The 13,612-nt window shown below is 37.9% G+C and overlaps 1 protein-coding gene across 3 annotated transcripts in view; it reads right to left on the reverse strand.

Annotated features, from left to right (window-relative positions):
• Positions 1–1,754: 1,754 nt before the first annotated feature.
• SLC31A1 (solute carrier family 31 member 1) overlaps positions 1,755–13,612 on the reverse strand; it is a 38,437-nt gene continuing 26,579 nt past the window's right edge. For 2 of the 3 annotated variants that reach the window (XM_072431400.1, XM_072431399.1), the window contains exons 2-5: positions 7,341–7,478; positions 5,986–6,058; positions 4,270–4,438; positions 1,755–3,470 (exon numbers count right to left, since the gene is read on the reverse strand). In XM_072431400.1, coding sequence (XP_072287501.1) covers positions 3,269–3,470; positions 4,270–4,438; positions 5,986–6,058; positions 7,341–7,442 — 546 coding nt within the window. In that variant the 5' untranslated portion in view covers positions 7,443–7,478 and the 3' untranslated portion in view covers positions 1,755–3,268. Of the gene's footprint in view, positions 3,471–4,269; positions 4,439–5,985; positions 6,059–7,340; positions 7,479–12,028; positions 12,065–13,612 lie in introns of those variants that run through there. The other variant, XM_072431398.1, reaches the window with a different exon arrangement.

The raw sequence follows: 13,612 nt of genomic DNA on the forward strand, positions 1-13,612 counted from the left end.
AAAACTACTCCTTCCCAGGCATCCTAAAAAGTGGCCCTGGCAGTCGTTTATTTAATGTATGATTAGCATAAGCATGTGGGAGCCCTATCTGTATAATAGCCAATAAGGACACCTCATTATATCTACTTCTAATTCTTTCATAAAAGTGGATGGCTACATTTGCATACACCCATTGATTGGAGTTTTAGAATGTTAAGGCTTCTGCTCCTATGAAAATGTATTCTGTTCTTGCCAATAGGTGAAGTATTATTGAATCATGTATTTAAAAAAAAAAACAAACCAGAGTAAGGGATATGTATAAATCTGAAAGTCTCACACAAACACCTCTATAAGGTGTTATCCTTCTCTTGTCGTGAAGTAGCAAAACTCGGACAATATCTGTTGACAATAGGAGCACCGCTTTGGAAACACAAATAAATTTATAGCAAGCTTACTTGGAGTTTATCTAATAGTCTAGAATATGAAATCAACGTGATAGAAATCTAGACAGTTTCTTGTGCATTTGCCAAAATGGAGTGTGGTATGCCTTGTCTAATTCCCCCACAAAGCAGATTTGTCATTATATACAGTCATGGGGAAAAAGAAAGTACACCCTTTTTTCTGTGTCAGGACATAAAAAAAACATCCTGTCCTAAGCTGGTTCTGAAATTATTTAAATCTAGGAGCTATATTAATAAAACAGGGAATCTGGAATTCTCTGGTGTAAATCATTGATTATATATCTTATATAACCAACATTTGCAGCAATAAATATTATGACTGTATGACTTATTAGTCTCTCACTTTTCTTAAGACATTGTTTCAGAAGTCTTGTGGTTTGTTCAGATGCAACTTTGCAAACCTAAGCCATGCTTGTATGTTTTTTTAAAGACAAACGGTTTTCTCCTTTTTACTCTCATAAACTTTAACATGTGAACAGAGGCCTGTAGACTCAGTAGACCAGGGGTGTCAAACTCAAATACACAGTGGGTCAAAATGAAAAACTTAGACAAAGTCACAGGCCACCCTTGAAATTTATTGTAAAAAATGGAGGAAAATTGAGGGGGAGCTTGATCTATAGATGGAGTGATGCTGCTACTACAATTCCCAGCATTACTTGCGTCTATAAAACAGTACAATTTGGGGTCATGCATAGGCAGAGAGGCCGCTGGTCTATATATGCGAGTGATGCCTGGAATTGTAGTAGCAGCCCTATTTTAATGCAGCCGCAGATCATACTTAGGATTCCTTTGGGGGGCCAAAAATAAAAAGGACATGGGGGGCCAGACTTTGTCCGCGGGGCAAGTTTGACATCCCTCCAGTAGACTATTTTTCTTAGTATGGCAAAACAGGTATGCTTTTTTTTGCTTTGTTCTAATGGGGAGACTTCCCCTCATTTCCTCTTAGAGATACATCAAGGTAGGAAATAGGTATTCTCATTGCAATTCCCTAAATGTCCATATTTAGTTACAACCATACAATTTTGACCACTTTCTGCCAGAGGATTCAAATTTATTTTCCAAACCAAGTTTTGGCTTAAGATATACTTGAAATGTCCAAAGTCTAAGTTACATTTTTCAATCAGATTATGTAAATATACATAGCCATTATTAACTATGATTGTATACCTTATAATTGTATACCTAATTATGTGATTATATACTTTTTATTCGGGCCCCTTTCCACTCTCTTTGTAAATGTTATACCAACACCTACCACAAGATGTCCCCATAAGCCTAAACGGTTACAATAAATAAAAATAGAAATCAAAACGCTTCCCATTCTATATTTTATTAAAAGAATTGACTATTTTCTTTCTTCACGTTTTTTAACTATTGGAAGATAAATCAAACAGTTCATAAAACCTTCACATTAGTTCACTAAAAATACATAAAACAAGGTTTTAAATAAAAAAAAAATGGAGATGTATGCAGTCTTTATTAATTAGTCATGTCAATGATTCATGGAATACTGCATCTATTTTCTTTGATCAGTTAAAAAGACATCTGATCAAGACTAAAGCACTCTGGGTTTGGATACCTTGGCTTCAACAGCGGTTCACAATAGATTTCAGTTGAAAGCTGATTGCTTAAATTGTTGGTAAAAGCAAAATAATCAATATATACAGATTGTCTCCTCATTCAGTTTTCTTTTGCCTACAGCTAAACAGCAACATGGCAACAAGTGCAAGTTATCTCTTTAATGGTGGTCAGAAATACTTTTATCAATTCTGGAATCATTTGTCTTGTTGACCCTGCCAATCAGAACGTTGGAGAGTTCTCACCACCTCTTTAAAATAATGAAAAAAAATTCCATCCATTCACAGAGACAAGCCTGCTGCAATCCTCATAGCTGCAAGTGGGCTATGAAAGCCTAATTTCACCTATTACAATATTACCATATTGATTTTGTTTTTTTCAATTATGTCTAATTATGATCAAATTGGGTGACGTTAGATTTGTCACACCCAGAAATTACTTTTTCTGTTTTTCTACCTCAAGAATGGGACAAGGGGCAGAGAAAGCTACAATATAAAGTGTAACTACACCAAAAGAGCATGTAGATAAAATATTTTACTGATTGCATGGTTTATAATTAAACAGGTTACAAGATGCCATGGCTCTTCTTAAGGTTCAGCCAACCCAAGGCAGATATATTGTTATTTATTACATGGTTTTTCAATATCCAGGCACTAGGCACCAGTAATTAGATCTCTCTGCTGAAATTCCAAAATTTTCACCAATGTCTTTCATCATTGCTATGCTAGGGAACAGAGCAGAGTTTCTGAGATATAAGGAGTCCAAACTGAAAAATACAGTTCAGAAATCTTTACAATGGAGCCTGTGAGTGATACAAGAAGCCAATAAATAAACCTACTTGTCTGCAACATCTAAAACCTAAATATTATCTCTAGGTCACTAAGTGACAATTTTTATGATGTCTATTGATGCTACCAAATTTGCTGCCATATTTTTTAAACCTATTTTATTTTAAATATTATCTAGCAAACACTCCCCAAGTTGTGGGGAATGTAAACTGAACACAGCGTGGCAGCTGGTGTTGTGGGAGACAATGGCAGAGATCAAGACTTGAGTCGCTGGATTAGGAATGAACCAATGGCAAGAGAATGTCTGCAGTTTTGTAGATATCAAACTACATTACCTAAACAGGCTGGTATAAAAAAGGCAATATGGGAGTTTGTTACAAAAATATTTATCCTCTTAGGAAGAGGAGAAATGATGAACTAGTCAGCGCCAATAAATGTCCCATCCCATAAACCTCAGACACATTAATGGCAGTGCTCAGTTATGTCGACCACCACAGCCTTCTTCCAGCTGAACAGAAAATAGCCAGTTCCAGCTCCAGCGGCCACTGCGATGCACAGGTAGGCATTGTAAGTCATGAATATTAACATGAGGAAGTAGCTAACCACCACCTGGATTATGTGGAGAAAAGTCTGGAAGATGTGAGGAATGCTTAGCATCTGTTGTCTGTGAAGAACAGAAAAAAACAATTAAAACTTCAGAGAAATATATTCAAAGAAAATGTTTACATCAAGTATCTATTGTTTAAACAAGGGGTTGAACCAACAGGTTGATCGTGATCTACCAGTAGATCACAAAGGCAACGCAAATAGATCTCAGAGCCCTGCCTTTCAAAATAAACTCTACCGTGCACAGGAGTCCAAATACCATTGCACCATGACTGATGATCATTTGGAAGTTCAGGAGATCAGCTGCATGTTAGATCAGGTTAATGAACTAGGAAATATTTAAAAACATAAACATTTTAAACTATTGCCACTTATACTAGCCATGTGTTTGTCAAATAAGATCACTGCTGATGCACTGTTATCAGAGCACGGCAGTGGAAGAAAAAAGATGCTTGCCACACTACTAGTTAGGTTATACCTGGGGGTAGGGAGAAGCAGTATTATTATTGTCTCTTTGCTTGTATTACTCCTCTAATACAATTGGTGTTGTGGTAACTGTCCAGCCTCCTAAAAAAACATGTATGGCACAATTTAAAGGCTGGGAAAAATTGAAAAAATTAGGAGTTATTTTTGTCTTGAGATAAACATTACATAACTATAGTTTACACAAAGACTTTTAGTGTAATGTAATGTTGTGCTGTATGTTTAGCCTTGAGGGCAATAATGACCATCCTAATCAGTCTGCTGCCAGAAATTACCAGGGCAGGAAACACTCAATGTACCTCATAACTCCTAGAAGCATTCTGTGTTTTAGGTGATGTAAACAGCAATCTTTTCATTCGTCATGTGATTCTTACCCGACAGTTTTGTGAGTCTCCATTAGGGTGGTTCCATTGGGTCCTGGCACTGGCATGGAGTTATAACGGATACTGACTTGTGACTTCCTTAGCAAGGATTCCCGAGCAATCTTAAGCCCCTCGTACAATATGGCCAACAGAAATACTGCCACAAATGCTCCAGCCATTTCTGGTTGCAGAATGGAAAAAGTAGCAATGGAAAGAGAAGACAAGAGAAGAAAAGAAACAACAAACAAGAAAGGAAAAGGACCAAGGGGAAACCAAAAGAAAGCCAAGGGGTACGGAGAGGAGACAGAGAGGAAAGACAAGAAAAAGAGACAGTGAGAAACGAAATAGTAAGAGATAGAGAGAAGGCAACAGGTTAGATAACCGAAATGTAAAAAGCTTTCTAAAATTTCTTTTATTGTACATGAGTTTAATAAAATAATGAATATAATGTGTTTGTGTTTAACAAACCCTAGGCAAAAGCACAACTGCAACACCTTCTAACTGTGTATGTATGCGATGGGCCATTCCTATGAATAGATTTTCCATATGAAGTGGATTACCATCCACTAACTATATAATTGAAAATATAATACACACAGAAATTATTGTATTTTATTCTAAATGAGCAAATGCAGATTTCACAAAAAAACCTGAACATAAGCAGTTATCAAATAATAGATGTTTACATTATTACCAAAAGAATTCAACCAGTTACCTGCAAAATTTTTTTAAAAAAGTCAAAAAAAAAAAAGTCAAAAAAAAAAAAAATATATATATATATATATATATATATATATATATATATATATATATATATATGTGTGTTTGTCCCACTAGAAGTGGGTGTTGTGGGGGAAGCAGTTCCTAATTTTCGGAATTCTTGCACATGTGTATGACTTTTCAAGTCGTGGACATCCTATAAACTAAGCTTTTTCCCTAGGTACAGTTCTTGTTATTTGTTATACTGGTATTATTGTATGCAATCATTATAGAAAAATAAAACAATGCTTAGCAGCCTCCTAGTTTAAAATCGAATTTCAGGCAAAAATTCAATTACTGTCTGTACCCACTGGGAAGATTTTGCCACACCATCAATGTCGTCATAAAAAAAATGTTCTCTTTCACCACAGTTGTAACAATTAAAAAAATTCATTAATTTCTGTCCTGATGACAAGGAAAACAGAGTGGGCAAACTCACAGGATCAAAATCCTGATGAAAACCTTGATCTTAGTGCTATCTATAAGTTTTGCCCTGAAATTGTACTTTAAAACACAATGTAAGGCTGATGTATGACAATCTAGTAAAGTGCCACATCCAGGAACTATGTGATGTACAACCTCAAAAAAAAATACAGTGACAGCTATACTCTGAATTAGGGACCAGTGCAGCATTTGTCACATCAGAGGAAGCCGCATTAGGCGGATATCACTGGCAGTATCAATTGTGAAAGTTTGGAGAGGGAAAAAAGTACAGATGTATTGTAATGCTGCAGTGCATTATTTGTATGTAAGGGCATAGGCCTACTTCAAGTTTCAGCAGGCACTCAGAAAACAAAAACAGAAGAAAAGTGTGTATCAGTTTCTGCTGGAGAAACAGCATTTAACAAAATTACTGCCAATTTTTTTCTGGCTAAAATTCTGGCTGAACAAATGTGTCCCACTGAAAAAGCACTTTAACCTTACTTTACACTATAATTGTCAAGACCTATAAATTAAAGTAGTATTTACCTCCTGCTGAATTGATGACCAGTCCAGTAAACAGAACCTCTACATTTTCATATCCAAAGTAAAAGGTCATATGCTGGACAGAAAAGAGAAAAGACAGGGATTACAACACAGCCATAGGTTTCGATATAATATGTCGATTTGATATATTCATATATAATATACATCTTAAGACAAATCTTGAGTACACCTGTATTTTAGTATTAGGAGTGCATCTAAAGCCTTTTTATTTTTACCATTAGATGGCAAGTATATACATAAAACCGAAATATGCAAATCAGCCTACAAACATTTTTTTTGTTGTATTTATGTGACCTGCATCTTTTCTGCTACATCTAGCAAAATCTCACCGGCCAAAAACACCTCCAGGGATTGCAAAAGGTGGGGTAATGATATCAGCAATTTCAGAAACAGGAAAACACCGACAAAAGGTCCATTGGAGGTACAGCATTACTGTTAACAGCACTGGACAGGAAATACAAAGCTAAAGTACACACTTGCAGGTTTACCAGGTGATATCTCTGAAATGATTTTAGGTATGGTGGTTATATTGGAGGATACACTGGTTCTGCTGCCAGGGTCTTTACTCTTCCTTTAATACATTATGTGCATTTACCATAGACTTTTATCTCCCTGTAAAAGCCTCGCTTGTGTAGACATTTAAAGCCTCTGAAACTGATGCTGGGTGCCACCAACTTGGATGTGCTGCAAGAAGCCCCAACAGACTAAAAGCTTATTGATGACACTCTGTTGTATTTCTTTTTAATCTTCCCACATCACCCACATAGAGGTTTTGCAGAGAGAGGTGAGGGGCAAAGCTGACCAGAACAAAAACTTCCACAAGCAGGTATAAAGTGTATAGCGGTTTAAGAAATGAACTCCTCTTGGTATAGTTAATTTTTCTACCAAGTAAAAGGCACAATCCAAGTGAATGAAAAATAATACAGGACATGACAGAGGGGTTTGCAGGACATAGACTGATAGATTTGATCACTCCAGAGAGCAAGAAGCAGGTTATAAAAAAAAGAGGCCAACAGGAGAAGATTGCTGATGGAGTGAGGAGCAGCACAGAGCAGTTAGCAGCAAAGTAAACATAGTTAGAAAAAAAAAACAGTAACAGGATAAAAAGGAAACACAAATGAAACACAGAGAGAAGGGAAGAGTGGTAGTTTGTAATTGCAGAATGGGATCAGACTGGTAGTGGGCAAGATGAGGAGCACATTAGGACAAGTGATGGTAGCCTTCAAATAAATGACAAGAAGTGCGGATGTAAAAAGAGACCCAAGGCAAAGGGGAGATGGAACTGGTAAGATGTATCCACTATTCCCATTTCACGAAACTTTATTTTCAGTACGCACCATCATATGCATGCCACCACCTCCACCATGGTGAGCTGAGGTCGGGGAATGATGACCTGCATGGGGATCAGATGTGGTCATTTCATGATGAGTATGGTCCATTGTGGACTTGTTCAGCACAGTAATTCTCTGTGAATCCTTATAAAAAAAAAAATTCAAAATTAGTATCATCATTGAGACAGTGACATTAACAAGTGACAACATAAAGTGGCAAAATTCATTAACAAAGCCAATCACTACTAGATAATGCAAAAAAGATGCCTAACTGGCTCCAAACAGCAATTTATGATTCCCTTTTAGTTTAAAATTGAGTTAAAAACATTGGAATCTTAAAGGCACAACTTTGTTTTTTTTTTAAACATGTATCACCAATAAAATGATTGTAAAAAAATGTTTGTTTTCCATCATAGAATAGGAATTATAATGGAACCATAATTAAACCAGAAGAGATGTTAACTAATCCTGGATGCCACCTAAAAAGCTATGGCAAAAGTTTTACTTTACTTCTAAATAAACTTGGAAGTGGCTCTGTATTTTTTAAAGCCGAGGGAAAAAAATCTCGACCCCGGTTTTTTTTTTAAGGTTAGGCTATATATGAAAAACAACATATCAGCCCAGGATGCTATACATACGGCAATGATGCGATCAGTCAGAAAGCTCAGCAGACGTCTGTAATGATTGCAGATACAATTATTAAAAATCACATGCTCCTTGTGTAATGACATATGTACACATATGGCTGCCAGGAGAAGGAATCTGTCAGAATTGATGGAGTGCTTACTCAACATCCTGGATTGATGTTTTTTGACAGTTTTGGGAGCGCTTTCTGGATAATTTCCTCAGCTTTAATAAGTCTTATGCTTTAACCCTGTGTCCTTTAAATTCACCTAGTGGCATCCAAGGTATAGCAGAAAAGCATAACCTGTCCGCCACACATTTCCTAATACTTGATTGTCCCGTTGCTTTATTCTTATAGCAGGAAAAGAGTACCTGCCAATATATACCCTGAGAAAGACTGTAATGTCATAGGCAAATGGTGAGCTTCTATAGTTGTAGTTGAGTGCCGGAGCGAAAAGGCAATGTTAACGTCTTGTGCCATTGGTACCTCATCTTACCTGCAAATTTTAGCATTTTTTTTTTTCATATGCACACTAGTGCAAGTGTTTGTATCTAACACCTATTGGATATGTTGTACACAGCCCATCATAGAACATCAGTCACCTCAGGACATCAGAAAAAGAGATTGTGGCCAGTGTCATTAATGGCATTAAATAGGTTACATAAACAAGAAAAGGCCTCTGAATGCCTGGGGCTTGTATGACAGGGAGATATCTTAATATAATTACATTAATGGAGTTAAACAATAAAACGCACAGGCCTCACTTAGGGCAGCAGTATGAGAATGATAATTTGCGATCTGCCAAAACTACTGCCAGAAAGTCCAATCAATCTACCCCCAGGAAACTGGAACAAAAGGAGATGCTGCATTTTATTTTTTTATGAAAGAAGTAGGCTACAGGGTTGTGTTCTAGCTTTTTTCAGGATTTAATATTATGTCAATAAGCAGGCAACACAGAAGCTCAGACTTATTATTAATATTATTATCCAGTGTTTATATTACACAGCACTGTACAAAGTCCATAGTCATGTGGCAAGCTGGCCCTCAAAGGCCCTCACAATCTAACGTCCCCCTACCATAGTTATATGTCATTAATACAATCTAAGGTGCTTTTCTTTGGGGAAACCGATTAACCTAACTGCATGTAATTGGAGTGTGGGGGGGACCATAGTATCCAGAGGAAACCCCACGCAAATACGGGGAGAACTTGCAAACCTTTGAACCTGGGACCCAGCGCTGCAAAAGCTAACATGCAGACATGCTTGCTTTAGGATAGCTTGTTGATGACAATACCAGACTGGCCCAAAAAAACCTGGACCAGTGAAAACATGTTTTGTGATATTTTATATTTTCTTCTGCACAACAATTGAATCTTTACTGTTGTGCACAGCTATTCCTACACCACTAGCATTAGGCAGATTCAAGTATATCAGATGCCTGTGTCCCAAATGTGGTTCCAGCTGCCATGTGCTCAATCCTTAGTGGGCCACCTTTCCAAGCATTTTGCCTTGGAAAATTTTATAAAAGTTTAGCTAACTTTAATGCTGTGAATCACAGATATCATAAGCCTATTTTAAATATTAACTTTTATTCTCACTGCCTCCCAGGTCCACAGAGATTAAAAATTGTGCGCAGGACATAATTACTGGCTGGCTGTGGCACACAAGACGTGAATGATGTGAGATAGGCGCTGTTATCAAAACTCACTCTTCAAGCTCCCTTTACCTTACTTAGTAACATTATGAACAGAGGTGTCTGGAAAACTTGGGTTTGAGGGGACTGGGTTACATCTAAGAGTTAGGTTGTGCCTTTTTGGAAATTAGAAATTCCAAAAAAAGATCAAAAACTCTGATAAGGTTCATTGTGCAAGAAAGGAAGTCAATAGATTTACTTATAGAACTAATGTCCTTTTCTTACTCACCTTCATGTGATTGGACAATTAAAACAACACACATAGCAACTATAAACATGCATCTTATCCACCACTAGTATCAAGTATTCGAGTATTTAGAACAAACCACGTCATTGTCAATAAGAATTTAGAAGTGTCTAAATTAATATGTATTTTTATAAAATTGTGAAATAGCAGCCGAACTTGACAGAAATACACAAATCCTAAGCACCATTTGTCCTCTAGATCCTAAGAGAGACCACTGCCCTGCTTTTGCACAGAGTGGGGCAAGACTAGCTCGTTTGCCAGGTTTTTATTGCGGTCTGTATTTTTTGGGGATTTATCACACAATCTGCTCCAGTAACTATGGCCTCAAGGACAAGAAGTGGGAGTAAATCACCAGCAGGTACACAGCAATAAAAGTATGATAGGCAAGTTGAACCATTGCTATACTTAATCTCCTTGTTTTGGCATTCTGAATGTATCAACATTTTAATTCTACCCCATACCTGATTCCTGCAGGTTTTGCAATAAGATTGTAATCTTTGTAACCATCTTCAAATTAGCTACAAACACACCAAACATTTCGGCAGCTTAGCTTTTAGGCCAGGGTCACACATTTTGCTGCAATCCATGGTCATGTGTATACATCGTATTACAGTGCTGTAAACTTTGAATGTCACTGTACATGCACTATTGCACCACATCATACCGACAAACTACTTGTGCATTATGCAGTGTTTAGAAAAACTAAAAACTTTGCTTTGTGCATTAGCAGTCCATTTACAATTAATGAATGTATAACTGTCAGTCTGAGGCTACGTACACGCATCAGATGATCCTCGTCCGATATCGCCTTAGGGCCTATTTCAGACGAGACTCTGGTGTGTGTACAGTGCTTGTCGTCCTTCGTTCTGACGACGGTCCTGGCGGATCCATGAACAATGAACGATCATAATGAAAGTGAAGAGAAGAGACCGCAGCAGGGTGCTGTTCCGTCGTTCCCCCCCCTCCGCTCCCCATAGAACAGAACAGTGTTGTATGTATTAATATTATTATTACACAGTATTTTTACAGTTAGGTCCATAAATATTTGGACAGAGACAACTTTTTTTCTAATTTTGGTTCTGTACTTTACCACAATTAATTTTAAATGAAACAACTCAGATGCAGTTGAACTGCAAACAGCTTTCATTCAGTGGGCTGAACAAAAAGATTGCATACAAATACGAGGAACTAATTGGACAAATTAAAAGGCTAAAAATAAAATTTCATTTCTAATACTTGGTTGAAAACCCTTTGCTGGCAATGACAGCCTGTAGTGTTGAACTCATGGACATCACCAGATGCTGGGTTTCCTCCTTTTTAATGCTCTTCCAGGCCTTTACTGCAGCGGCTTTCAGTTGCTGAGTTCCTCACATTTTTATGCAATCTTTTTGTTCAACCCACTGAATTAAAGCTGAAAGTCTGCAGTTCAACTGCATCTGAGTTGTTTCTTTTTAAATTAATTGTGGTAATGTACAGATCCAAAATTGGAAAAAAGTTGTCTCTGTCCAAATATATATGGACCTAACAGTATAGCGCTAAGATATTACGCAGTGCTGTACAACATCCATAGTCATGTCATGTACAACACTTGTTAATGCATCGTGCAGTCTTTTGTTGTTGGAAAGGATCCTGAAAGAGCCTTTCCAATGCCAATTATTACATGTGTGTACCCAGCCTAAACAACTGTACATATTGCATGTGTAAAAACATATTGCAACTGTACCTGTTGCAAACAAAAAATGTATTTTGTTTTAAATGTAAATATAGTCCAACCTTTTTTTACATTTTCAAGCGCAGGAAAGGGTTCACAAAACCTTGTCAGGATTTTTTTTTGGAGGAGTGAGCAATAGCAGCCTCTATAATTCCTAGACATAGGTTGAAAATGTGATTTACTACCTAGTTTAGTAAAATGCTGTGATGGCACTATATGTGCAGCAATATTAGTAGTATTTACGGATGTTAGCAGGAAATTTTCCCAGTATTTTACATCATAACCTGGGACAAACAGCCAAATCTTTTTAGCAACCTTTACACATGACACCATTAAACCATGAAAAATGTTATCATTCCACACAAGCAAATATGAAAAACTCATTATTGACTTATCCAGGAAATAAAGTTTCATCTCACCCTATAAAAGTTTTCTTGCATGGGAAGGCTCTTATCTTGCCTGCTGTTTGGAGCTTCTATATTCAGCCATGCGACATCAGACCATGTGCTCAGACTGCCACGAATCCATCCATTTCGTAAGCCTGCCTCTACTTTTTAGGTCTGCCTGCAACTCATGCTGTGTGCCCCAGCCAAATTTCGTCATTTCTCCAGGCAGTTATGATGACCGTGGCCTTGTTGCCAATTTCTTTTATACACAACTGGTGCAAACCTTTGCTTGATTAGTGTATCTCACTAGAAGTTCTGTAACTTATCTACTTAGGTTTGATTATTATGAGCACAAGATGTCCACACTTAAAATGTTTTCTGTGCCCTACTTCTGTTTTACATTTCTAGGGATGCTTTGCTCAGACATCATGATATTGCTCATATTGCCACCCTTTTCCAGCCATATATTTTTTCAAAATTAGATGGAGGAAACAATGAGTTAGGTCCCTATCAGTTTTTTATGTTTTTTTGGGAGTAAATCTCAGTAGTAAAAAATATTATTTTATAGCAGGGTTTCCCCCCAGGCCCTTTTAGCTGGGCGCACCACCCGTCACTTTTCAGCACCCACCCGGCTGTTTTTGGGTGGTTCATAGTTCTCCCCAGAGGTTTTTAGCCGGTTGCTCCGCCCGGATGATTTGAATACCCCGCCCAGCTCTCGGCAGCTCTCATCCTCGGATGCACGGATCTCAGGCTGCTCTGTGTCATCCGTTCAGAGGATTGCTGCTGGAGAGGTGAGCACGCAGCTAAAGCTACGTACACACTTCCAATTATTATCGTTGGTAAACGAACGACGAACGATTCTGCACGATATCTGCGAACGATCGTATAGCACCGATCCTGTACATACAGATAACGACACGATCGTTCGTAGGTATTGTACAAACAATAGATGCGATCGTTTGAACGATACAGGAAGTTACGTGCACCGCAGGAACGTTCGTTCATCAAGCATGCTCAGACCATGGACGATCAATGAACGATCGTACACACGAACGATGGTCAACGATCGTCGTCCAATCCGATCCGCTGGTCCGGTCGTTCATTTCCAACGACTTTCCTCATTCGTCGGCGTCTTTGGTTACTTTTTTTACGAACGATTTTTGCCCAATCGATCGTTCGTCGTTCATTTTGAACGATAAAAATTGGAAGTGTGTACGCAGCTTAAGCCTACATGTGAAAGAGACACAGGCAGCCCTGCCCCCATCTCAAAGCACAGAGCTGGGATTACTGTTTAAAAAAAAATGAAATGTATCCAGTGTGTATAAAGTGTGCATGTCATTCTGCATCCTCACAGCTCTGTATACAAACCTCCATATCTCCTAATATGTATGTCACAATGACCTGTAATCTTCAGGGTGCACAGGGGACCCTCATAGATACTAGTTACTACAATTGCAGCCCCCCAGGTACAAAGAATTTCAAGGTATGGGGGTCACAAATGGGTTGTGAAGTTTGGGGTTGCTGTTTCAGGGGAAAGTACAACTAGGAGTCCTAAATTGAAAGTGGGGACCCCAAGTGCAAATTGGGGACCCCAGAGCCACAAACATAGCAAGGAAC

This window comes from Pyxicephalus adspersus, chromosome Z, assembly GCF_032062135.1.
Source record: "Pyxicephalus adspersus chromosome Z, UCB_Pads_2.0, whole genome shotgun sequence".
Lineage (NCBI taxonomy): Eukaryota > Metazoa > Chordata > Amphibia > Anura > Pyxicephalidae > Pyxicephalus > Pyxicephalus adspersus.